A 27,153-nucleotide genomic window follows, 5' to 3' on the forward strand; every position below is an offset into this window, starting at 1 on the left:
TCTTTATTTTTGTCTTTAACTCCTTCTGCCACTTTTTGCACAATTCGCAAAAGATTGCAAAAATTTGATAAAGGAGCACAATTACAAACAAAAATTGTGACTTTTGGAAAGGTCGCAAATAATGAAACAGGTGAAAACATCTGGAAAGCCTAAACTGAACACATAAAAAAGTGACATTAAAAAAGATGAAAATGAAAAAATGAAAATGGTGCAAATCAAAAACTGGAGAAAAATATACGAAACTTTATCTTTTCTTTTTATTATGTTCTCAGTCACCTTTGCTATACGTATATAAAAGAGGAGGAGACACTGTAGTAACTGCTATGGACATTGATGAGAAAGGAGAGCTCTGCTGGTACTCGAGAGAGAGGAGGTACGCCAAAAAGGGAAGGGAACAAGGAAGGGGAAATTATTGCTGCTATTCAGGGAAAGAGTAGGAGACACGGAAGTTACTGCTTTAACTCACAGATGCCTTAGAGCCACAAGACAACTTACGGCAAATTGTATGTAAATTTATTTTTCTATGCACTCCTCTTGTTTGACCTGTTTTTCATCTATACCGCATTATAATCTTTTATAGTTGAAGTTTAAGTTCACAATTGTCAGTACAAGGAAGTTCAGCAGCAAGAATTGGTCTTTGCAGGTATTCATGTAAATAATTTTATAGGCTTAATGTTTATTTTATTTGCGTTTGTTAATGGGGTTTGGAAGACACAGATGCTTTTATACTGACTGTTGCAAAATGTTGTTTTGTTATATGATAAAGAAGTTATGAAACTACATGAGGGTTGAATCGTCTCCCTAATTTTGGTATGTACAAGCTCCTTAACCCTTCTTAGGGTGTAGAAATAATACCCGACATGGTGTGTAGTCACTTGTGTCGCTTGCTTTAGTTTCTAGTTTATTTTAGCTGATGTGTTAAAGTAAGGGTATTGTAAATACCTCTCCCATAGTTATGATTTAACCTATTATATGTGATTGACAGAGCTTTATTATTTAATCTGTTGTTACTATTTCCTTTTTTGTGATTGATGGTGCTTAGCTATGTATTTAATGTAACTAAAATTGTAATTATTGAAATCAGTTATGAAGAATTTATAATGATGCTCAATGCAACGGAGTTGGTGTTTTCTTTCTCGTGGCTTACAACATCGATAAATGTTATTTTAATGAGGGGCTTCCATATCATATTGTTTTTATATTAGAGTAGTATTATGTAATTTCCCATGGCTGTTCATCTAGTGGCTACATATTGGATTCACATTGTACTTGCCATGCAAGGGCAAGTTATGCCAATGGACAGTTTGTAATTGTCATGTTTCATTTGCAACACACTGCTGAGGAGATTTCTTTTGATTATTTTTTAAGCCGGTCTTAATGCAGAGGAAAGCAACAGCCAAGTCCTCTTCTACAGTATGTTATTGGTGTCCAAGTGCAGGCAGAGCGATATTACGTAATTAAGACAGGTGAAAACAAGACAAATGTCCATCAAGTTCAACTAAGGAAGTCATTGCATCTTCTGTGCTTCATAGCTGACGTCCTATGCATGCCTTGAAGTCCTACACGCTGCAGGCCTAAAGCTTCTACTTAGGCCTCAATCACACATCAGTATTTTTGCATCAGTGTTTGTATGCCAAGGCCCGGAGTGGAACTTACAGAGAAAAGCTAGAATTGACAGATTGACACCTGTTCTGTGTTTTGGAGACACTTCTGGTTTTGGCATACAAATATTAATGCAAAAATACTGACGTGTGAATGATTCCTTATCTCACAAATGGAGAGTCATAGAGTTGTGAGTCAACGCTCTCTGTTCTACCAAAGGTCAGCCAATACCGATGAGAATAACCCAGATAGGCCTCACAGTGCTAGCATACCTCCTTTGCTACCTTTCTGTGAAAAGGGTTTCGGGTCTGTGCATTTATCAGGCTGTCGACGCTTAGTTATTCAGGAACACTACTGTATTATTTTAATTGTTTTTAACCTCTTTCTGACCTTGTCAGTAATAGTACATAGCTGCACCCTGGGCCTTATGGGCCAGTTACGTACTATTACGCATAATGTGATCGTGCCCGCACACAAGCGGTGCGGGGCAATCGCCTGACACCCGGTGCTATGTGCCAGGAGTGGACCCGCATCGCTGCTGGCACATTAACCCCCGCAATTCTGTGATCGAAGTAGATCGCTGCATTGCGGAGGTAATTGCCGGTACTCACCTCCTCTGCCGGTCTCCCGCGCTGTCACCGGCGGCTCCCGGATGTTGTCATAGTGACCCCCATGTCGTCATGACAACATCCGGGTCACCAGACAGCAGGAAGTTACATTGGTCATGCGCAGTGCATGACCAAAGTATCTTCTCCTTTGTGCAGCGCTGACAGGCTGCATAGCATAGGGAGCTGTTGCTCCCTATGCTATACAGCCGATTAGGCTGCAAAAAGTGAAAGTCCCATAGTGGGACAAAGTGTAAAAGTAAAAAAAGTGCCAGAAAGTGAAAAAAAATAGTAAAAATATAAAAAAAATGAAAAAAATAATCCCCAAAAAATAAAAATATATTGTACACATAATATTTATTTATTATGAAAAAAACAAAACAAAACAATAAAAGTTCACATATTTGGTATCGCCACGCCTGGAACGACCTGACCTATAAAACTGTCCCACTAGTTAACCCCTTTACTGCACACGGTAAAAAAATATATATATAAAAAACTTTGTTTTATCATCATACCGCCAAACAAAAAATGGAATAAAACGCGATCAAAAAGACGAATATAAATAAAAATGGTACCGCTGAAAACGTCATCTTGTGCCACAAAAAAACAAGCTGCCATACAGCTCCATCAACCGAAAAATAAAAAAGATGTAGCTCTCAGAATAAAGCGATACAAAAAAACTTATTTTTTCTAAAATAACATAAAAAAAATTAAAAAAATATATATAAATGTGGTACCGCTGTAAACATACTGACCCGAAGAATAAAGCTGCCTTATCAATTTTACCACACGCGGAACAGCATAAAAAAAAACTATTCTGGAATTGTTGGTTTTTGTTTATTCTGCCTCCCAAAAATCGGAATAGAAAGCGATCAAAAAATGTCATGTGGCTGAAAATAGTACCAATAATAATGTTAACTTGTCCCGCAAAATACAAGCCATCATATGACTCTGTCGGCCGAAATATGGAAAAATTATAGCTCTCAAAATATGGCGATGCAAAACTAGTCTTTGTAAAAAAAAGCGTCTTTTAGTGTGTGACAGCTGTCAATCATAAAAACCCGATATGATTCTGGTATCTCTGTAATCGCACCGACCCGAAGAATAAAGTCGTCTAATCACTTATAGGACATGAGGAACGGCGTAAAAAATAAACTCTAAGGTTAGGGTTGTGCTAGGGTTAGGGTTGTGCTAGGGTTAGGGTTGTGCTGGGGTTAGGGTTGTGCTGGGGTTAGGGTTGTGCTGGGGTTAGGGTTGGGCTAGGGTTAGGGTTGGGCTAGTGCTGGGCTATTGTTAGGGCTGTGCTAGGGTTAGGGTTGGGCTAGGGTTAGGGTTGGGGTTGTCTTAGGATTGGGGTTAAGGTTGTGTTGGTGTTGGGATTTTTACAAAAGTAAAGAAAAAAAATGACGACAATATGGCGAATAGTGTTGAGCGCAAGTGCTCGCTGCTTGAGTTTGCATCGGGTGCTCGGGTATGCAACGAGTATTGCAGATGCTCGAGTCTCCGCCCCATATGTTTTGCAGCTGTTAGGCTATGTGCCCACGCTGCGGAAATGAAGCAGAAATTTTCTGCTTCATTTCTGCATGTCCTCTCCTGGATAAATGCATGCGGAATTCCGCACGCGTTTATCATGCGTTTATCGCGCGATTTCCACATGCGGAATTGCCTTGCGTTTTTTATTGCATTGCAAAGGCAATTCCGCTTGCAGAAACGCAAAATTAATTGACATGCTGCGGATTTTTCCCCGCATCATAAACGCAGCGGAAAAATCCGCAGCATGGGCATTAAACTTGCGGAATCCCCTTGGGGACCATGAGGGGCGGATTACATAGCGTTTCACAAGCGTTTACGCTGCGGAAATTCTGCAGCATATACGCTTGAAAAACGCTACGTGGGCACATACCCTTATACAGCGAAAAAACCTCGCGGGGATTGCCTGCCATGCACGAGCGATCCCCTCATGTTTTTTTTGGGTGTCTCATAACCGTGAAACATGCGGAACGGGGACTCAAGCATGTCAAATGAGCACCCGAGATACATGGTGCATACCCAAGTACCCGATGCAAACTCAAGTAGCGAGCACTTGCACTCAAGAATAATGACAACTTATTCAATATGATGACCTAATGTTATCAAATTCTGTGTCGTACCTCTGGGTTCAAAATGTTCACTATACCCCTTGATAAAATCCTTGAGGGGTCTAGTTTCCAAAATGGCGTCACTTGTGGGGGGTTTCAACTGTTTAGGCACATCAGGGGCTCTCCAAACGCGACATGGCGTCCGCTAATTATTCAAGCAAATTTTACAAAAAGTCAAATGGCGCTCCTTCCCTCCTTCCCTTCCCCTGGGTTTTCTCCCACATATGGGGTATCAGCGTGCTCAGGAGGAATTGCACAACAAATGTTGGGGTGCATTTTTTAATGATACCCTTGCGAAAAAAAAAATTAGGGTCTAAAGTAACATTTTTGTGAAAAAAAATTAATGTTAATTTTTTTATTTCACATTCCAAAAATTCCTGTGAAGCACTTGAAGGGTTAATAAACTTCTTGAATGTGGTTTTGAGCACCTTGAGGGGTGCAGTTTTTAGAATGATGTCACTTTTGAGTATTTTCTGTCATAAAGGCCCCTCAAAGTCACTTCAAATGTGATGTGGTCCCTAAAAAAATGGTTTTGGAAATTATGTTCTAAAAGTGAGAAATCGCTGGTCTACTTTTAACTCTTATAGCTCCCTAACAAAAAAAAATTTTGGTTCCAAAATTGTGCTGATGTAAAGTAGACATGTGGGAAATGTTATTTATTAACTATTTTGTGCGACACAATTCCCTGATTTAAGGGCATGAAAATTCAAAGTTTGAAAATTGCAAAAATTTCAACATTTTCGCCAAATTTCCATTTTTTTAACAAATAAACGCAAGTGATATCGAATAAATTTTACCACTATCATGAAGTACAATATGTCACGAAAAAACAGTCTCAGAATCAGTTGGATCCGTTGAAGCGTTCCAGAGTAATTACTTCATAAAGTGACAGTGGTCAGACTTGTAAAAATTGGCCTGGTCATTAACGTGCAAACCACCTTGGGGGTAAAGGGGTTAATAAGAAGCCCGCTGGAGTGTGATGCCGCTAATTTATTAAGAGGGTTATGCTTCTTAGTAATTTAGGTGTATCTCTTGCTGTGCGTGTGCCAGAAAATGAAATCTAGATCAGCTGTGGACTGGAGTAGATTTGCACTATAATAATTTGCATCAAATTCTAGAGTAAATTTTAGGATATTTGTCATGCCATGTGTTGCTTGATATCCTTACACTAAGCCCTATCAATTTTTTAAGAAAAGTTTTGTAGGAGGGGAAAAATAGTTTTTAAAAAAGTCACTAATTATTGGGCAAATATGGAATGAACAATAATTGACAACTTTCTAGCTCCTTTACGACCTATGATGTATCTATATATCATAGGTCTTCCCCCCCGTCCCCCTTTAATGAGGGCTCCAGCGCTGAGCCCACATCTTTTCCAGCTGATCAGCTGTCCAACCAAGTTAACCTTTAAGAGATATTAGTTTTAAATAGTTTTAACCAAAGTTTACTCATGACTGGTCCTACTTCAGTGAAATCAGATCACTATTTTCTAGTGATTTCATTGTGTTCTATATCAAGTATAGTTTAACCCCTCACTCACTGTGCCATAAAATTACTTGAAAAAAAGTACTTTCTGTATCTATGACATATCCTAGTGATCAGCAACATTATAAATGGGGGTTGACAATTTGAAAAAATGGAATGATGATTTTTGAAAATCTTATTTTTCTTCTCTGTAGATGAAAATAAATAATCATGTATGAGCATGGAAAAGGATACCCACCATCTGCTCCAGTCTACTCACAACAAGGTGGGTTTATTAGTGGTAACTATTTCCAGCATTTATTTCAGCTCTAATATTTTGCACACATTTTTTGGATAAGAAGGAGTGAATAGTAGTTAAGTGTTTCCTCACAGGCTTTGGTGTCATAAAAGTCTATTTTGAATCGGAGACTAAAAATTTAGGCAAGATTTCAGAAAACTCAATCAATATCAAAATCAACATTCTTTCAACTGTAAGTACACACTCACATGTTTCTAAGAAGCTGAGATATGTTTTTTTTGTTGCACCTCCAAAAACTGAAGATCATCTTTAGTTTGTTTTTTTGTTGTTTTTTATCCTTACTGACAAAAATTGCTTGGCAAGGTCAAAAGACAATGTTTTTTTATCCTTCAGGGCAACTTTGTTCATAGTCAAAGAAATAAAGCACTGGACGATTGAAGCCCAATCGGGAAGGGGTCCAGTGTTACATTCAGTAACAGTGGCTTGCAAAAGTATTCACCCCCTTGGCATGTTTCATGTTTTGCTACCTCACAACATTAGCGCAATGATACACTTAGGAACATCCACAACCAAAAATGGGAATATGTCATAGAGACACGTGGGTCAATATGAACAGCCCAGCAACAATTAATAGATTGTCTATACTGTGTGGACGAAATAAATGGCAGACCATTCGGTTAAGAACACAGGAGATAGGAGAACCTAATGTCCAGGTCAAAATACAAGAGACATAAACCAATATGCATATAAACAGACCTTTATTGGAAATGGTCAAAGTGGTGCTACAAACACATGAGAATCCACCATATCACAAAATACAAAATATAGAATGCAACATTGTGGAAAGTAATGTCACAATATATGTATGTACTATAAGTCCACAAGAAACAAGATAGAATTCATAAGTATGTCAGAACCAGAGAATACCCCATCATAAACAGAGCATTTTTTTGTATATAAGAGGAATTAAATAATCCATATATTAATGTGACTGTATTGGGGTGGAATTACTGCTATTCTGAAAGATGAAATAATAATACCGAAAGCCAAATGTAGTGGTATATATAGTTAACCAATTGATGTACATAATATTAAGCAGAGAACCCAAGGACTGACATACCTGTTTATAGGGAGTGATGGAGGGATCACAGAAGGAGCCCCGACGTGCGTTTCGGACTGCAGTGTCCTTCGTCAGGGATATCGCAATTCCACCCGCGGCTGTTAGGGGCACATGACAGCTGATCATATCAGCTGTCATATCCCCAGAAAGGTGTGGGCTCATCGCCGGAGCCTGCGCTGAAGGGAGAGACCCGACATGTCGGAAAGGGGTTAAACCACTCAAGTGTTGCTTTAGCAGTATGCTTTGGGTCATTATCTTGTTGGAAGGTGAACCTCCATCCCAGTCTCAAATCACTGACAGACTGAAACAGGTTTTTCTCAAGAATATCCCTGTATTTCACACCATTCTATCTTCCTCTTGCCACCACCAAATTTCACTGTGGGGATGGTGTTATTGGGGTGATGAGCTGTGTTGGTTTGGCGCCAGACATATTGTTTACCTTGGTGGCAAAAAAAGTTCAATTTTGGTCTCATCTGACCACAGCACCTTCCTCTATACATTTGGGGAGTCTCCCATGTATTTTGGAAAACTCCAAATGAGCCTTACAATTTTTGTGTGCCAGTAAAGGCTTTTTTCCGCCCACTCTTCCATAAAGGCCACCTCTGTGGAGTGTACGGCTTATTGTGGTCATATTGTGGTCATATGGACAGATACTCCAGTCTTTGCTTGGAAACTATGCGGCTCCTTCAGAGTTACCTTTGGTCTCTGTGCTGCCTCTCTGATTAATGCCCTAATTGCCAGGGCTGAGAATTTTGGTGGGCGGCACTCTGTTGGCAGGTTTGTTGTGGTACCATGTTCTTTCCATTTGATGATGATGAATTTCGGGGGATCACCAGAGATTGGGATATTTTTTTATAACCCAACCCTGACTTGTACTTCTCAAAGACGTTGTCCTTGACTTGTTTGGAGATCTCCTTGGTCTTCATGGTGTTGTTTGGTTAGTGGTTCCTCTTGCTTAACCGGTTCCCGACCGCCCACTGTACATAAACGTCGGCGCTGCCTAAGCTCTGTGCAGCGCCGACGTTTAAAAACGGTGGGTGGTCCTGCAGCGCTCAGGACCCCCAGGGTCCTGCTAGCGCTGCGGTACCGGTTCAGAGCGATAGCTCTGACATGTGGCATCATGGGGACCTGATTGGATCAGGTCCCCATGATGTTAACCTGTTCCTATCTTTTAGATGCCGCGATCCATAGCGATCGCGGCATTTAAAAGATAGTGACAGCTGGTGGTCGGCGATCGGGACCCCCCACATACCTGCCAGTGGCGGGGATCCCGGTGCTGTGACCTCTGACATCATCGAGACCTGATTGGCTCAGGTCTCGATGATGTCAGCGTCACACCAGCCAATCAGAGAGATCACCAGGGAAGTTTGTTTTAGCAACAAACTTTCCCGGGCGATCTGGCTGATAAATACACTGTTTCTCCTCCGATCTCAGTGAGAGAGCAGAGGAGAAACACTGTGACAAGAGCTGTCAGCCTTGCCACAGTAAAAGTGAAAAAAAAAAATAAAATAAAAAAGAAAGTAAGAGTTAGGGTTAGTCAGTCCTGTCAGATCTGTCAGTCCTGTCAGATCAGTCAGTCAGTCCTGTCAGATCAGTCAGTCCTGTCAGATCTGTCAGTCAGTCAGTCCTGTCAGATCAGTCAGTCAGTCAGTCCTGTCAGATCAGTCAGTCCTGTCAGATCTGTCAGTCCTGTCAGATCTGTCAGTCAGTCAGTCCTGTCAGATCTGTCAGTCAGTCAGTCCTGTCAGATCAGTCAGTCAGTCAGTCCTGTCAGATCAGTCAGATCTGTCAGTCAGTCAGTCCTGTCAGATCAATCAGTCAGTCAGTCCTGTCAGATCAGTCAGTCAGTCAGTCAGTCCTGTCAGATCAGTCAGTCCTGTCAGTCAGTCAGTCCTGTCAGATCAGTCCAGTCAGTCAGTCCTGTCAGATCTGTCAGATCAGTCAGTCCTGTCAGTCAGTCCTGTCAGATCAGTCCAGTCAGTCCTGTCAGATCAGTCAGTCAGTCCTGTCAGATCAGTCAGTCCTGTCAGGTCAGTCAGTCCGGTCAGTCCAGTCCGGTCAGTCCAGTCCGGTCCCGTCCTTTCAGTCCGGTCCGTTCAGTCCGGTCCGTTCAGTCCAGTCCAAAAATATAAAAATAAAATGGCCTGTCAGACTTATACCGCAGAGGAGTTGTATGCCCTGCTATGTTCTGACAGTGACGACAGTGCAATCTCAGATGGAGATGTGGATTTTGAGGGCTTTAGTAGCGGCGACACTGAGAGCTCAGAAATGAGCAGTGATTCTGGTCCATCCTCAAGCCCAAGGACCAGTACAGCAATAGGGGCAAATAGCGCTACTGGAGAAACGTCTCCAAATCAGGGAACACTGCCCAGTACAAGCGCTGTCCCTGCTACTAGTGAATTGGCGCACGCCAGTGTACAAGGGGCGTTGCCACATGATCTAGCATTTCCCAGATGGGAGGCTTCGGATTCGGCTGCTCCATTCAGCCCTGATTTCAACGCCATTCCTGGTATAAATGTGTAGGTGGAAGATTTTGGACCAATTCATTTTTTTAATTTGTTTTTTACAGACAGCTTGGTAGAGCATATTGTCGTGCAAACAAATTTATATGCATCCCAATTCATAAGCCAGAATCCCTGATCTTACTATGCTAGGGCAAATTTATGGACACCAACTAATGTCCCGGAAATAAAAAAATTTTTAGGACTTACATTTGCCATGGGGCTTGTTAAAAAACCGAGCATTCGATCCTACTGGTCCAACCACCCTGTTCAAGCCACCCCTATGTTTTCAGTCGTTCTGCCTAGGACCCGTTATGAAATGCTCATGCGGTTTTGGCATTTTAACGACAATAGTCAATGCCTGCCCAGAAATGCCCCAGAACATGACAGGTTATATAAAATTAGACCCATCATTGAAAATTTGTCAGAAAAATTCTTAAGCCTCTACACCCCAACACAAAATATTTCTATAGATGAGTCCCTTGTAAAATTCAAAGGAAGACTGCACCTCAAGCAATTTATCCCATCTAAAAGGGCAAGGTTTGGAATAAAGCTCTATAAAATGTGCGAAAGTTCAACTGGATACACATCCGCTTTTCGCATATATGAGGGGAAAGATAGCCAACTAAACCCACCAGGATGCCCTACTTATCTGGGGACATCTGGAAAAATTGTTTGGGAGCTGATAAGTCCATTTTTTCAAAAAGGCTACAATCTATATGTGGACAATTATTACACCAGTATACCCCTATTTAAAAGTCTGGTTGAACACAACATCGGGGCTTGTGGGACCATCCGTAAAAACCGTCAGGGGTTTCCACAACCATTGGTCAACCAAAAGTTTCAAAAGGGGCAGTCAGGGGCTGTACGCAACGGAGAGCTGCTTGCCCTGAAATATAGGGATAAGAGGGATATTTTTGTCCTCAGCTCGATCCACACAGATGCCACAAGGGCCACTGTAGAACTAGGATCCACCACTCCGAAGCAAAAACCTGTGTCAGTCATTGACTACAACAAACACATGGGGGGTGTGGACCTTGCAGACCAGGTTCTACAGCCATACCAGGTATCAAGAAAGTCCTATACCTGGTATAAAAAGTTGGTTATTTATTTGTTTCAGGTGGCCACATACAATTCTTTTGTGTTGTACAAAAAAGCAGGAAATTCAGATCCTTTTCTTGATTATCAAGAAAAGGTAATTGAAAATCTTGTCTTTCAAAGTGTTAGCCCTGCTCATCCATTAGAATCTGAGGATGTGAAAAGACTCACTGAGCGACATTTTATTGCACTTATTCCAGCAACGGAAACAAGAAGGAACCCCCAGAAAAGATGTTGTGTATGTACTAAGAGAGGAATGAGGCGTGATACCCGCTACTCTTGCCCACAATGCCCATCATTGCCAGCCTTATGCGTCACTGACTGCTTTAAAATCTTCCACACAGAACCACGTTTTTAAACTGTAAAAATGTATCCCAATTTGTCATCCAAACATTTGGTTCATTTAGTGAATGACACATTCGAGTAGAGCTCACTTAATTTCCAGGGGGGGTTCTCCAGAATCTAAACCTTCCATTGTGTGCTTGTTTCCGGAAATCATCCATTGAGTTAAAATGGTCACTAAACCCATAGATGAATTCCCAGAGGGGTGTCATTTCCAAAATGGGGTCCCTTCAGGGGGGATTCTTTAGCTCTGGTACTCTGAAAAGTGCCAGAACAGCATAATCCCCCCTGAAGTGACCCCATTATGGAAATGACACCTCTGTGGGAATTCATCTATGGGTTTAGTGACCATTTACCTATCTACTTATTTTCCCACCACTAGATTAATTTATACAGAGGAGTAGATTGTAAAATTCGGTCACTTGTTGGGGGTTTCCAGTTTTGTGTTAAAAATGTGTTTTTTTATTTTCACACTTCAACATTATAAAATTCTGTGAAGCCCCTGGGGGTTCAAGGTGCTCACCACACATCTAGATAAGTTCCTTGAGGGGTCTAGTTTCCAAAATGGGGTGACTTGTTGGGGGTTTCCTCTGTTTAGGCACCTCAGGGGCTCTCCAAATGCAACATGGCGTCCGCTATCGGTTCCAGTCAAATTTCCATTCCAAAAGACAAATGGCGCTCCTTACCTTCCGAGGCATGCCGTGCGCCCAAACAGTGGCTTTGCACCACATATGGGGTATCAGCGTGCTCAGGAGAAATTGCACAACACATTTTGGGGTCCATTTTTTCTGGCTGCCCTTGTGAAAATTAAAAATTTGAGGCTAAAGTAGCAGTTTTGTGTTAAAAATGTGTTTTTTTATTTTCACACTTCAACATTATAAAATTCTGTGAAGCCCCTGGGGGTTCAAGGTGCTCACCACACATCTAGATAAGTTCCTTGAGGGGTCTAGTTTCCAAAATGGGGTGACTTGTTGGGGGTTTCCTCTGTTTAGGCACCTCAGGGGCTCTCCAAATGCAACATGGCGTCCGCTATCGATTCCAGTCAAATTTCCATTCCAAAAGTCAAATGGCGCTCCTTACCTTCCGAGCCATGCCGTGCGCCCAAACAGTGGTTTTGCACCACATATGGGGTATCAGCGTGCTCAGGAGAAATTGCACAACACATTTTGGGGTCCATTTTTTCTGGCTGCCCTTGTGAAAATTAAAAATTTGAGGCTAAAGTAGCAGTTTTGTGAAAAAAAGTTAAATGTTCATTGTTTACCTCCACATTCCAAAAATTCCTGTGAAGCACCTGAAGGGTTAATAAACTTCTTGAATGTGGTTTTGAGCACCTTGAGGGGTGAAGTTTTTAGAATGGTATCACTTTTGGGTATTTTCTGTCATAAAGGCTCCTCAAAGTCACTTCAAATAAGATGTGGTCCCTAAAAAATGTTTTTGTAAATTTTGTTGTAAAAATGAGAAATCGCTGGTCAACTTTTAACCCTTATAGCTTCCTAACAAAAAAAAAATTTGGTTCCAAAATTGTGCTGATGTGAAGTAGACATGTGGGAAATGTTATTTATTAACTATTTTGTGTGACATATCTCTCTGATTAAAGGGCATGAAAATTCAAAGTTTGAAAATTGCAAAATTTTCAAAATTTTCGCCAAATTTCCAATTTTTTCACAAATAAACGCAAGTGATATCGTAGAAATTTTACCACTATCATGAAGTACAATATGTCACAAAAAAACAGTCTCAGAATCAGAGGAATCCATTGAAGCGTTCCAGAGTAATTACCTCATAAACTGGCAGTGGTCAGAATTGAAAAAATTGGCCCGGTCACGAAGGCAAAAACAGGCTCTGGCGCGAAGTGGTTAATGGTGTTGCAGCCTCTATGACCTTTCAAAAAAGGTTTGTTTTTTTTCTGACAGAGGATGTAACACTTAGATTGCACACAGGTGGACTTCCTTTCACTAAGCATGTGACTTATAAAGGTAATTGCTTGCACCAGAAATTTTTAGAGATTTCATCGCAAAAGTGGTGAATACATATGCACATGCCAATTTTTAGTTATTTGATCCCATAAATTGAATTTATGCCTGAATTTTTCTCACTTCACCTCACTTCACCAATTGGATTACTAAATATTTAAATACAGGTTGTAACCTAACAAAATAGGTAAAAAGCCAAGGTAGTGAATACTTTCGCAAGCCACTATAAGGATTGAACTTTCCTAACATGTCTGTTTTATCAAATATTCAAAATAGCAATGCTGGAGAATTGTAGTTTGTTGCTGATGTAGTTTTGCTTTATTATGATGTAACAACAGTAAAGAAATGCCTTTTAGGCTGTGTGCCCACGATGCGTTTTTTAAGCGTTTCCGCAGCGGCAAAAACGCTGCAGAAATGCTTAAAAAATGCATGGTAGAAGGTCTGCCATGTTCCCCAGTGATAATCCGCATGTGCTGTGTACATGCTGCGGAAATTTCCGCTGCGGATTATCATTGTGGAAAAAAACGCAGCACTACCAATTATTTTGCGGAAGCGCTGCGTTTTCGCCGCCATTGACTTGCATTGGAACGCATGGATTCCGCATCACTGTATATGTAGATGCGCATTCCATGTGTTCCAATGTGCGTATGGTAACCGGGTGTGGAGGAGAGGAGACTCTCCTCCGGACCCGGGTACCATAGAAACTGTGAGAAAAAGAATAAAATAAAAAATAAATGTTATATTTACCTTCTGATGGCCCCCGCTCTCCTTGTCTTCACTTGTGAGCAGCTCGCGATGAACTGAAGGACCTGCGCTGACGTCATAGTCATGTTATGGGTCACGCGATGCTGACGTCGGCAGGTCCTTCAGTGTACCGCGATCTGCCGGCAAGGGAGAACGGAGGGAAGCAAGACTGCGGGGGCCATCGGAAGGTAAGTATAGATTTATTTTTTTATTTTTAAACATTCTTTACGGTCACACTATATAAATCCATGCCGTTTGCATGGATTTATATAGTGTGACCAAGTTGTCGAGCACTTTCCAAGTGATGCTAAAATCGCTTGGAAAACGCTTGTCAACCCGCATGCGGAAATGCATGTGAAGAACGCTTCACTCCGCATGTCCCTGGCAGGAAAAACGCATGTACAATCCCCATGCGTTTTTTCTGCCAGGGGAGATGCAGAAACGCTCAGGAAAAATCCGGAGCATTTCTGCATCCTGGGCACATAGCCTTAGATGTCTTCTAAATAGTATCTGAATGGCAAAATATTCTAATGTTGTAAAAGATGAACTTGGTAAATTGTTAGGTACAGAACCTCTTGAAAAAAGAGTGACCAATCAGAAAATTCACAAGACGAAGGAGCTCTAGGCTCATTCAGACAAGCAAAAAAATCAGTCCATGTGCTGTCCATGTGTGCCACGGACTACATACAAAGAGCACACGGACTGTCTGCATGGAAAAAATTGCAGTATGCACTACTTTGGTCCATTTTGTGGCCCAGAATAATGCATGCAATGTAATAACAGCTCCTGCAAGCGTTCGCAGTACAGACACACACACAACTGGTCCAATTTCCAATACGGCCAACTAAACTCAACCTTAGGGGGAAAAAAAACGGAATGGAGATAGGCGATTGTAGCAAAATCCTAGGCAGGGTATTGTAGCAAAATTGAGGCATGTATACCGTAGTCAGTGTATTAGGCAGGGCAGCATAAGAGGAGGAAAAATGAGAATATAATCAATAGTGTTGAGCCACCCCCGTAGTGTTCGAGTTCGGTTCGGTTCGTCGAACACCCGTGTGTTCGCCGAACTGTTCGTCGAACTGTTCGTCGAACACCTTCGAACACCGTTAAAACCAATGGCAGGCAAACAAAAACACATAGAAACACATAGAAAACACCTTCAAAGGTGTCCAAAAGCTGACAAACTGCTCAGAAGACACAACTAACACATGGAAAAGTGACAAGTACATATAGTCATGCGAAAAGAAAAGAGGTGGAGGAGTAAAAGGAGGGGGAGACACAGATATAGGCATGTCATGCCCTTCTAAAATCCAAAAAGTGAGAAGCCGAGACGGCCAGTCCGCTCCTGCCCGTGCCACCTCCGTGTCGCCGGGTTTGTGCCAGAGCCGCGGTGAACCCTGACGGCCAGCCCCCTTCTCCCAATACTGGTGCCTGTCCGCTGGTGGGTCGAGAGAGCCCCCCTGTGGTGGAGGCAGCTCTAAGCTTTTTAATTTAAATTGTCCCTCTAATTTGAATGAATACACTTTAAATCCATTTACAAGGATCTATTGGAGGGCAAGTCTCATGCCAGCAGCCGCGTAATTCCAGCTCCAGTAGCGTCCACTAAAGCTGCTGCAGTTAAAAAGCTTTTATAAGGATCGAGCTCGGCTGTCCACCGCAAGGCATCCTAGTGCCAGTCCCAGCCCCTATGCCTTGGGGTGCCTCCTGATGCTCTTCACTAAGTATCCCGTGGTCCCGAAGCATTTCCTTTGAAAAAATTAAGTGTCCAAACTACAGGTGGTGTAGCTTGCTTAACAGCCGGGATAATCCGCTGACTAGCAGACACTGCTACTAGGCACAAAGTATTTCCTGGGCTAGATGCAGTTAAAAATTTGTAAGTAGATACTCTCGTTGGATGCTGAGAAAGCATTCCATAGAGTCTCCTGGCACGCCATATATGATTCTCTTAAAAAGCTTGGGGTAGGGGTCTAGGGGACCCTTTTATAGCCAAAATCACGGCCCTGTATCACAATACGTCACCTAGGCTGAAGATAAATGGAACTGTAGCACCGAGGGCTCGGTTGCTACAGACGTATTGCACCTCACCCAGAGGTGTGATATCTCACTCTCAGATAAGGATGGAGTGTGGATCAGGACCCGACACCTGCATGCATTACACCACATTGCCGTGGGGCAGGGCGACCAATATGCCCCTGAGATGGGCACGACAGTCCCTGTCCCTGGCTGGAGTGGGGGGAGGGAACACTGAGGAAGGGGAACCCTGCAGTGCAGGAGCAGGGAGGAAGCAGTTCCTGGGTGCATTGAGAAGGGAGTATAAAAGGTGGGCACCATCTTAGTTCAGTGCAGAGAAGTCTGAGCAGAAGTGGCAGGGAGCAGGGGCTCTGCATGAGCTCTGCTCCGGAGGCGGGCCTAGTAACAGAGGCCCAGGCCTGCAAGAGGGAGAAGGAAGGAAGAGGAGCGGAGAAGGCTCCAGGAACGAGGAATGAAGGGATCCCAGGGGTGCGGACGGGCGAGTCGCCACCGCACGCCCGAATCCACCTGCGTGGAGGGGTCAGGCCAAAGGGGGAGACCGGTCCCCGAACTAGTGGAGGCAGGAAACGACCCTCAGCTAGAAACCGGAGGCTCTGACATTTTATGTGGCGCAGCCCCTTGCTCCACCCTCTAGGAAGGCACCACATAGGGTCAGGGAAACTGGCGCCAAGTTTACCAAGGGGAGGCCCGAGGCAGCCGGACAGAAGTGTTGGTAAGAAAGGCCAGACAAAGGACACACAAAGGGGGTCCTGTGAAGCGCTCCAAAGTTATCTGGGAGTTGTCTGAGCCCCTCACCTGGTGAGCACAGTACGACGTGGGCAGCCGTTACCTGCAGACGTGGTCTGGATAATAAGAACTGTGAGTAAAGGCCCTGAACTGCATCACTGACTCCGTGTCGTTACTGCTGCTGCCCTGCACCATCACCCCCATCCTCCGCATACACTGCCCTGAGGCTATACTCCTCCCGTGGGGAGTTATGCTACGCTCTGCTGCACCCACAACACCAGCCTTAGCGGTCTGCCCTGTAGCGGCGGTTCACTCTGACCGCAATCCACGGGTGGCGTAGTCGGACATTTAAACATCAAAACCACATAAATAGTTCCGCCACTGGTTTGACCGCCCTGAGCCACGGAACCGGATCGCCGCCACGAAGACTACAACCACCAGCATCCACCAAAAAGGGTCCGGCTCCGGGTGTCCCAAGGCCCAGGGGGTGCGTCAGAACATTTTCATCACCTTTCACAATCACCAATGGGACAAGGCAGGGATGTCCTCTGTCCCCTCTCTTATACATCCTAGTGACGGAGCACCTGCTCTCATCAATTCGCCATAACCCCAATATTAGGTGGATTGAGGTGGGAGGCACCGAGTACAAGTGCTCTCTATTTGCTGATGATGTCCTAGTATATATCACTCAATCACATATATCCATCCCTGCTGTTATGGCTGAAATAGATCACTTTGTTACATGGTAAAATTTTAAAATCAATGCAGCGAAGTCTGAGGCCCTCGATGTCTCCCTCCCTAAATCCATATAGGATTCCATCCAGTCCAACTTTCCCTTTGCCTGGCCCTCACAGGGTATCAAATACTTAGGAATTCCTATTCATAGAGACCTCTCCCATCTATGTTATCTTAATTTTGGGCCCTTTATTGAACAATTCCATACAGACCACGGTTGGCAAGTTAGAACTGTAAGATTCACTACGTGAACCACTGGTGTTTTGTGGAAAAGCACATGTACACCGCGTTCCAAATTATTATGCAAAAAGTGTTTAGGAGTGATAAGGGAAGAATTTGTTTGTTTGTCAGTTAAACTCATTGATGGTGATGTGTGTCAGGGCTCTTTATATCACTGTAAGCAATTGCAGACACCTGTGCTAATTAGTTTGGCAGGTGTGTCCAATGAAAGGCAAGACTACTTAAGAAGGCTCTCTCACATTATTAAGCAGCCTACATTTTCTGCCAAAATGGGAAAGAAAAAGGATGTGTCGGCTGCTGAGAAGCAACAAATTGTGGAGTGTTTAGGTCAAGGCATGACTACAATCAACATTGTGCGATGATCAGGATGAAGTGTCTTGGCAATCAAGAAGTATGTAGCTGATTCACAGTACACACGTGTGCGTGCTGATAAGGGCAAATTGAGGACTCTTTCCTACAGGCAATTACGTCAGGTTGAAACAGCAGCGGCAAAAAAGCCTTGTCATAGCAGCAGACAAGTTTTTGAAGCTGCTTGTGCCTCCAACGTCCCCCGAACAACAAGATGCAGGGTCCTTCAGAGGTTTGCAGCTGTGCATATGCCATCCTGTCGACCTCCTCTATCCACTTCACACAAGCAGAAACGGCTCCAGTGGGCCAAACATTACATGAAGACTGATTTCAAAACTGTTTTGTTCACGGATGAGTGCCGTGCAGCGCTCGATGGTCCAGATGAATGGAGTGGAGGATGGCTGGTTGATGGACACCCCACGCAAACACGGCTACAGCGCCAACAAGGAGGAGGTGGAGTAATGTTTTGGGCTGGAATCATGGGGAGAGAGATTGTCAGCCCCTTTAGGATCCCTGAAGGCGCTAAAGATGAACTCCATAATGTATGTGGATTTTCTCAAACAGCACTTCCTGCCATGGTTCAAGAAGAAGAACCGTGTATTTCACAGCAAGATCATTTTTCTGCATGATAATGCACCATCTCATGCTGCACATAAAACATCTGCATCTCTGGCTGATATGGGCATAAAAGGGGACAAACTTATGGTGTGACCCCCATGCTCCCCTGACCTCTACCCCATTCAGAACCTTTGGAGCATCATTAAAAGGAGTGTCTATGATGGCGGGAGGCAGTTCACATCTAAGCAACAGCTCTGGGAGGGTATTCTGTCCTCATGCAAAACAATTGAAGCAGAAACCATCCAAAACCTGACAAATTCAATGGACGAGAGAGTTCAGAAGCTCCTTTCGAACAAGGGGTCCTATGTGAAAATGTAACATCACCTAGAATAAAGTTTTGAGTTGAAAACTGTTTGATTTCAGTTTCTAACAACCTGCTAATGCTTATAATTTCAAAAATGACCATTTTTTTGGTCTTTATTAAAATGAAAAGGTTGATCGAAAAGTTTGGGGGATCTAAGAGTGTGGCAACCCAGTAGTCATGATTACTTCGAATTCTGACAATATGAGGGTCATGCTGCAGGTAGTGCAGCAAGAAGGCACTTATGTGTCTTGCGCATCTCGGAGCCCCAAAATTATTTTCCGGGCTAGATGCAGCTAAAAATTATTTTTAATTTTAAATCTGGTGAAGCTTATTATAGATGGCCTAATAGGATCAGTGCTGCACACTGCTACAAAGCCTAAATTATTTTCCAGTCAAGATACAGATAAACATGATTAGTAATTTGAAAGCTTAAAACGGTTGGTAGGGTGATTTTAACCAATCATCAAGCTTTTACTCTCCCCAGGATGACACAGGGGTAGAAAAGTCGTTTCGGATCCATGATTTGTTCATCTTTATGAACGTGAGTCTGTCTACATTATCAGTGGAGAGCCGCGTGCACTTATCTGTCAGCACACCACCAGCAGCGCTGAACACACGTTCAGACAGAACGCTGGCTGCGGGGCATGACAAGATCTCCAAGGCGTAAGTGGCTAGCTCCGGCCATTTATCCAGATTGGAAGCCCAAAAAGAGCAAGGGTCCAGTGACACAGTCGTGGCTTCAATGTTTACTTGGAGATACTCCTGTACCATCGTCTCTAGGCGTTGACTATGTGTCAGACTTCTTGTCTCCTGTGGCCTTGCAAAGGATGGGCTAAAAAAGTGGTGAAATGATTCCGCAAAATTGATGTTACCAGCAGATACTGTGGTTCTGTTACGGTTTGAGTGCTGAACACTTGACGGTCCCACGGTTGGCAAGTTGGAACTGTGAGATTCACTACGTGCACCACTGGTATTTTGTGGAAAAGCACATGTAAGATTCTGATACAGTCTCTGCTGATACTCCTGCATGCGTGCATCCCTTTCTATGGCAGGAATAATTTCTGCAAATTTACTTTTGTACCGGGGATCTAACAGTGTGGCAACCCAGTAGTCAGGATTATTTCTAATTCTCACAATTCGAGGGTCATGTTGCAGGTAGTGCAGCAAGAAGGCACTCATGTGTGTTGCGCATCCAGGAGCACCAAGACCCTGTTGTGTTGGTGGCGAGGTAGCAATCATGCTTCCTTCCTCTGTCCTCTCCCCCCAACCTCGCACAACAGAAATGTGATCAAGGTCTCCCTCATCTGATGAGTCTTCCATCAGTTCGTCCTCCACTTCTTCCTGGGCTCCTGCACCTTCCTCACTAGTTTGGCTGCTATCATGCGCCCTGGTAAAATCATCTCCCCCACCCTCACATGCCTGCCGCCTTGGTGCTGCCGACCGTCTGGACCTTGCAGATGTTAGCCCTTCCGCATACAACTCCTCCTCCTCTACTTCCTCCACCTCCTCTTGTGCCACCACCTGACTCCGAATTCTGTTTAACATGTGCTCCAGCATGTAAATCACCGGAATAGTCATGCTGATAATGGCATCGTCAGCACTAAACATCTTCGTCGCCATTTCAAAACTGTGCAGAAGGGTGCATAGGTCCCTGATCTGAGACCACTCCTCCAGCGTGATTTGCCCCACCTCTGAATCTCGTTGGCCCAGGCTATACGTCAGAACGTATTGCACCAGGGCTTGTCGGTGCTGCCACAGTCGCTGCAACATGTGCAGAGTTGAATTCCACCGGGTAGGCACATCGCATTTTAGCCGGTGAAGTGGCAGGCCCAACGACTTCTGTAGAGATGTAAGTCGCTGAGCTGCGGGATGCGAACGGCGGAAGTGAGCACACAGCGACTGTGCCCTCTGCAGAAGGCCATCTAGTCTGGGATAGTGGGCTAAAAATTGCTGGACAACCAGGTTCAACACGTGAGCCATACAAGGCACGTGTGTGACATTGCCCCGGCGAAGGGCCGCACCCAGGTTTGCAGCATTGTCGCACACGGCCTTCCCTGGTTTCAGGTCCAGTGGAGACAACCATTCATGAAATTGGTTCTCCAGAGCTGACCACAACTCCTCAGCTGTGTGACTCACATTTCCCAGACATTTCAATGTAAAAACCGCCTGATGACGTTGAGCCCTACTGCCAGCATAGTAAGGAGGTGTGCAGGATCCCTTCTGCGCAGTTAGAAAGCTTGTGGCATGACCAGACAGGCTTTGGGTGCAGGTGGAAGACCGAGAGGAGGTTGAGGAGGCAGAAGCAGTGGAGGAAAAATGACGTAAAGAGGATTGACGCACAACTCGTGGGGACGGCAAGACTTGGACAGCAGCCCCTTGTCCTGCTGTCACCATAGTTACCCAGTGCCCAGTCAGCGACATGTAACGCCCCTGTCCATGCCTACTTGTCCAAGTGTCTGTGGTGAAATGCACCCTGTCACACACAGAGTTTCTCAAAGAAGCGGTGATGTTGTGTGCGACATGCTGGTGGAGCGCAGGCACACCTTTCTTTGAGAAGTAGTGCCGACTGGGCATCTGGTACTGGGGCACTGCGACGGACATAAGGTCTCGAAAATCCTCTGTGTCCACCAGGCGGAAAGGCAGCATTTCTGTAGCCAAGAGCTTGCAGATGGTGAAATTCAACCTCTTAGCTTTCTCATGGCTAGGAGGAAATGGTCTTTTACTTGTTCACATCTGAGGGACCGAGGGCTGGCTATTGTGCTTAGACGGGGTTGATAAGGGTGTCCCCGGCAAACTGCCGGTCTGTGAGGAAGATGCAGGCGGACATGTTAGGTTGCCTTGATCCAAAGGTGGTGCTATCGATGTCGGACAGCGCTCAAGACCAGCTGGTGTTACCACCTCCAAAGAAAATGATGACCTGCCAATCACGCTGGCTGTTGCGGGTAAAGAGGTGGCAGGTCTGCGCCCCAAAACAGGTGTGACTGCTGTCCCCCCAGTCACAGAGGATGAAGAGGCCGCGGATGCACAAGATATGGCAGACGGTGGTTGGCCCGGCCGGCTAGACCGCATTGTAGCACACTGAGCTTCCCACTGCAACTTATGCTTCATGTCCATGTGCCGGTTCATGCATGAAGTACTCAAACTATGTATTTTTTGGCCTCTACTTAGCTTTTGCTGACAAATGTTACAGATAACACGAGTTGGGTCATCTTTATCGATCTGAAAAAATGCCCAGGCTATGCAAGGCTTAGCACCCATGCGACCTGAAGAGCCACCACGACTTGTGGTGAGAGGCAGAGTTGTGTTTGAGGATGCAGTTGTTGACGTGCTTCCAGTACTACGTCTCTGTCCAGGAAGGCGCAACCTGACCTCGTCGTCACTAGCATCTTCCTCCACCTCCTCTGCTGACCTCATCTCTTGGCTGACTGTGGGTTGACAGTAAGTGGGATCTCCGACCTCATCATCATCACCCTGTGCGTTATCACACCCGTCGTCCTCAGAGCCAACCTGTTCCTGCCCTGACAAAAAACTAAAGTTGTCGCTCCAATCAGGTATTTGAGTCTTATCATCGTCTTCCTCATTGTCTCCACCAACAAGAGTTACAGTTTGGGAATGAGGGTCTACATTATGGTCAGAACCTTCTGCGTCTGGTCCTGGATCCGACTCATAAAGATTCTGGGCATCAGTGCAGATCATTTCCTCGTCTGGATTCACAGAAGCGCTGGAGTCGACCTCTGATTCCCAGGCTATAGTATGAGTAAACAGCTCTGCAGACTCAACCATCTGTTCTACCTCATACTCAGACGGGCAGCTGGAGATTTGGGAGCTGTGAGGAAGCAAGTGCGATTGGGGTGACACCTTTGAGGACTGGAGTATTTGTGATGTTGAAGTTGATGTGGAGGAGAGCCCACTTAAAGGAGCACTTGATATCCGTTGAAGCACCTGCTGTTTTTGTGCCTCATCTGGAATTTGTAGCGATTGGCGTGGCCGTAAGAAAGGGATCTTATCACATTGTCCGCTAAAAGAAGTAGACATTTTAGTTTGGCTGGAAGATGGTCTTTCTTCTGCACCTACCCCACGGACACAACCTTTTTTCCCCTTCCCAACACCCCTATTCCCCTTTCCACCAGCAGCAGGCCTTTTTCCACTCATTTTGGTGGTTAACTAATTCACAACTCTGGAGTTGTTTGCACAAAAAAACAATGGATGGTAACCGAGCAGAGCTGAGTGGCCAAACTGTGGTATTAGGTCAAAACTATTGGCTGGGTTAGATGCAGAAAAAAATTATTTTTAATTTGCAACCTGATGGAGGTCAGTATAGATGGACTAATAGACCAAGTCCCACACACCGCTAGAAGCCCAAATATTTTTTCAGAGCTAGATGCAGAAAATTTTTTTATTCAATTTGCAACCTGATGGAGGTCAGTATAGATGGACTAATAGACCAAGTCCCACACACTGCTAGAAGCCCAAATATTTTTTCAGAGCTAAATGCAGAAAAAAATTATTTTTAATTTGCAACCTGATGGAGGTCAGTATAGATGGACTAATAGACCAAGTCCCACACACTGCTAGAAGCCCAAATATTTTTTCAGAGCTAGATGCAGAAAAAAATTATTTTTAATTTGCAACCTGATGGAGGTCAGTATAGATGGACTAATAGACCAAGTCCCACACACCGCTAGAAGCCCAAATATTTTTTCAGAGCTAGATGCAGAAATTTTTTTTATTCAATTTGCAACCTGATGGAGGTCAGTATAGATGGACTAATAGACCAAGTCCCACACACTGCTAGAAGCCCAAATATTTTTTCAGAGCTAGATGCAGAAAAAAATTATTTTTAATTTGCAACCTGATGGAGGTCAGTATAGATGGACTAATAGACCAAGTCCCACACGCTGCTAGAAGCCCAAATATTTTTTCAGAGATAAATGAAGAAAAAAATTATTTTTAATTTGCAACCTGATGGAGGTCAGTATAGATGGACTAATAGACCAAGTCCCACACACTGCTAGAAGCCCAAATATTTTTTCAGAGCTAGATGCAGAAAAAAATTATTTTTAATTTGCAACCTGATGGAGGTCAGTATAGATGGACTAATAGACCAAGTCCCACACACCGCTAGAAGCCCAAATATTTTTTCAGAGCTAGATGCAGAAATTTTTTTTATTCAATTTGCAACCTGATGGAGGTCAGTATAGATGGACTAATAGACCAAGTCCCACACACTGCTAGAAGCCCAAATATTTTTTCAGAGCTAGATGCAGAAAAAATTATTTTTAATTTGCAACCTGATGGAGGTCAGTATAGATGGACTAATAGACCAAGTCCCACACACTGCTAGAAGCCCAAATATTTTTTCAGAGCTAGATGCAGAAAAAAATTATTTTTAATTTGCAACCTGATGGAGGTCAGTATAGATGGACTAATAGACCAAGTCCCACACACCGCTAGAAGCCCAAATATTTTTTCAGAGCTAGATGCAGAAAAAAATTATATTCAATTTGCAACCTGCTGGAGGTCAGTATAGAAGGACTAATAGAACAAGTCCCACACACTGCTAGAAGCCCAAATATTTTTTCAGAGCTAAATGAAGAAAAAAAATATTTTTAATTTGCAACCTGATGGAGGTCAGTATAGATGGACTAATAGACCAAGTCCCACACACTGCTAGAAGCCCAAATATTTTTTCAGAGCTAGATGCAGAAAAAAATTATTTTTAATTTGCAACCTGATGGAGGTCAGTATAGATGGACTAATAGACCAAGTCCCACACACCGCTAGAAGCCCAAATATTTTTTCAGAGCTAGATGCAGAAATTTTTTTTATTCAATTTGCAACCTGATGGAGGTCAGTATAGATGGACTAATAGACCAAGTCCCACACACTGCTAGAAGCCCAAATATTTTTTCAGAGCTAGATGCAGAAAAAAATTATTTTTAATTTGCAACCTGATGGAGGTCAGTATAGATGGACTAATAGACCAAGTCCCACACACCGCTAGAAGCCCAAATATTTTTTCAGAGCTAGATGCAGAAATTTTTTTTATTCAATTTGCAACCTGATGGAGGTCAGTATAGATGGACTAATAGACCAAGTCCCACACACTGCTAGAAGCCCAAATATTTTTTCAGAGCTAGATGCAGAAAAAATTATTTTTAATTTGCAACCTGATGGAGGTCAGTATAGATGGACTAATAGACCAAGTCCCACACACTGCTAGAAGCCCAAATATTTTTTCAGAGCTAGATGCAGAAAAAAATTATTTTTAATTTGCAACCTGATGGAGGTCAGTATAGATGGACTAATAGACCAAGTCCCACACACCCCTAGAAGCCCAAATATTTTTTCAGAGCTAGATGCAGAAAAAAATTATATTCAATTTGCAACCTGCTGGAGGTCAGTATAGAAGGACTAATAGAACAAGTCCCACACACTGCTAGAAGCCCAAATATTTTTTCAGAGCTAAATGAAGAAAAAAATTATTTTTAATTTGCAACCTGATGGAGGTCAGTATAGATGGACTAATAGACCAAGTCCCACACACTGCTAGAAGCCCAAATATTTTTTCAGAGCTAGATGCAGAAAAAAATTATATTCAGTTTGCAACCTGATGGAGGTCAGTATAGATGGACTAATAGAATGATGCTATGCCCAAAAGATTTTACTTCACTAGGTGCAGTAAAAAAAATGGTATTCTATACACAGGTGGTATATCTTGCAACACAGATAGGCTACTCCACTGACTAACACACTCTGCAATAGGCCAAAAAGGATTAGCTTTGCTAGATTCAGCCAAATGCTGTGAAAAAAACTTGCACAGCACTGGCACAGACCTGCCTGGCAAAAACTGATAGGAACTGATGTAACCTAGTCCTGAAAAGGACTCCAATTACAATTAGTCTTTACTCCCACAATCTATCTATTTAAGAGCACAGACCTGCCTGATAAAAGTCGTAGGAAATGCTGTAACCTAGTCCTTAAAAGGACTGCAATCACAACTATTCCCTACTCCCAAGCTATCTGTATATTTGTGCGAAAATTGGCTTGAAATTAACAAGGTATAGCGCACACAGCAACAGCGGTGCCGTCTAACACGCAGCTGCAGCAGTGAGAAAATGGTGGCGACGGGGAAAATGGCTTGGTCTTATAGGGCAAGGACATGTGACATACACTGCCAATCACACATGCCCTTGCTTGTGTGAAAAAAAGCACTTCGCTCCGTGTGTGCGCTGCTGATAGGCTGACAGATTGCACCTCCCCACTGCAAATGCGGGAAAGAGAAAAAAAAATGGAGATCTTCATTGTTCCTGCAGAGATCCATCCCCTGCCCCTCCCCCGCCCCGCTGTACACTCAAACTGCGTATTAACATTAATTTTCATCATTACTGAGAAAAAATCCAGTTATGATTTTGGTGCACGAACAGTTATCGAACATAACCTCGAACAGCCGAATTTTTCTCAAATTGTTCGTGTTCGCCGACCGGCTCGAACACCGCCCAAAACAGCTCGAATTTGAGATTGGCGAACAGTTCGAGTAGAACAACGCTCATCTCTAATAATCAATGCAGATTTTTGGTGGTTAGCCATCAATATTGAAAAGTTTTCATCTATGAAGAACCCATCATCCTAGATTTGAACTCTTGTAGAGGGACATTTTTTTCCAAGACTGGGCAAATGTTTGGCCACAGATTAAAAAAAGTCAGAATTAAGTTCATGAGATTGGAAGTTCATGGACTTCCAAATGCAGAAAAGAAACGTTCACTGCATAAATTCTTGACCAGAACCTAACCACAGCTCCATAAAATGTGTAACATGTCTCCAGAATTACTCCACTCCATGAAACAAGAAGAGATGTAGCTGAGGATATAGTTTGCTGTCCACAAGGGAACAAAGTACCATCTCATGAAAACCTTATAAGCTAATTCTAGGTCGTTCACATACACTAAGACTTTAGATATAGTTAGCACATTTTGGCCCAGTTTTAAGGATTCCTGTTCTATACATAATCTTGATCCCATACGCAGACATAGATATGCTAAGTATAGTGCTAGGGTTTATCAACAAATGGGGAAATCGCATACTTGCAGTCACGTGACCGATCGCTCTCTCCGGCAAAACAGGATAATCCTAACGGCGTGAGTAACTGCAGACTTTCATCGGAAAATTGGATATCCCCTTTAAGTTATTGGATTAACTATGTAAAGAGTGTCAAGTCAGCATAAGGAGACTTATAGGCTGAGTTGGCACTCTCCACAAAGATAAGTTTACCCTTTAGACAAAAGATGGCTAATTCCAATGGAGC

At 43.5% G+C, this 27,153-nt stretch overlaps 1 protein-coding gene across 5 annotated transcripts in view; it reads left to right on the forward strand.

Annotated features, from left to right (window-relative positions):
- The first annotated feature begins 378 nt into the window (after positions 1 to 378).
- Positions 379 to 27,153, forward strand: part of LOC141160946 (uncharacterized) — a 175,908-nt gene continuing 149,133 nt past the window's right edge. For 3 of the 5 annotated variants that reach the window (XM_073645739.1, XM_073645742.1, XM_073645744.1), the window contains exons 1-2: positions 521 to 643; positions 6,025 to 6,095. In XM_073645739.1, coding sequence (XP_073501840.1) covers positions 6,041 to 6,095 — 55 coding nt within the window. In that variant the 5' untranslated portion in view covers positions 521 to 643; positions 6,025 to 6,040. The other 2 variants (XM_073645740.1, XM_073645741.1) reach the window with 2 other exon arrangements.

Source organism: Phyllobates terribilis, unplaced genomic scaffold (assembly GCF_046119375.1).
Source record: "Phyllobates terribilis strain yellow unplaced genomic scaffold, ASM4611937v1 Scaffold_9__5_contigs__length_417890890, whole genome shotgun sequence".
Taxonomy (NCBI): Eukaryota; Metazoa; Chordata; class Amphibia; order Anura; family Dendrobatidae; genus Phyllobates; species Phyllobates terribilis.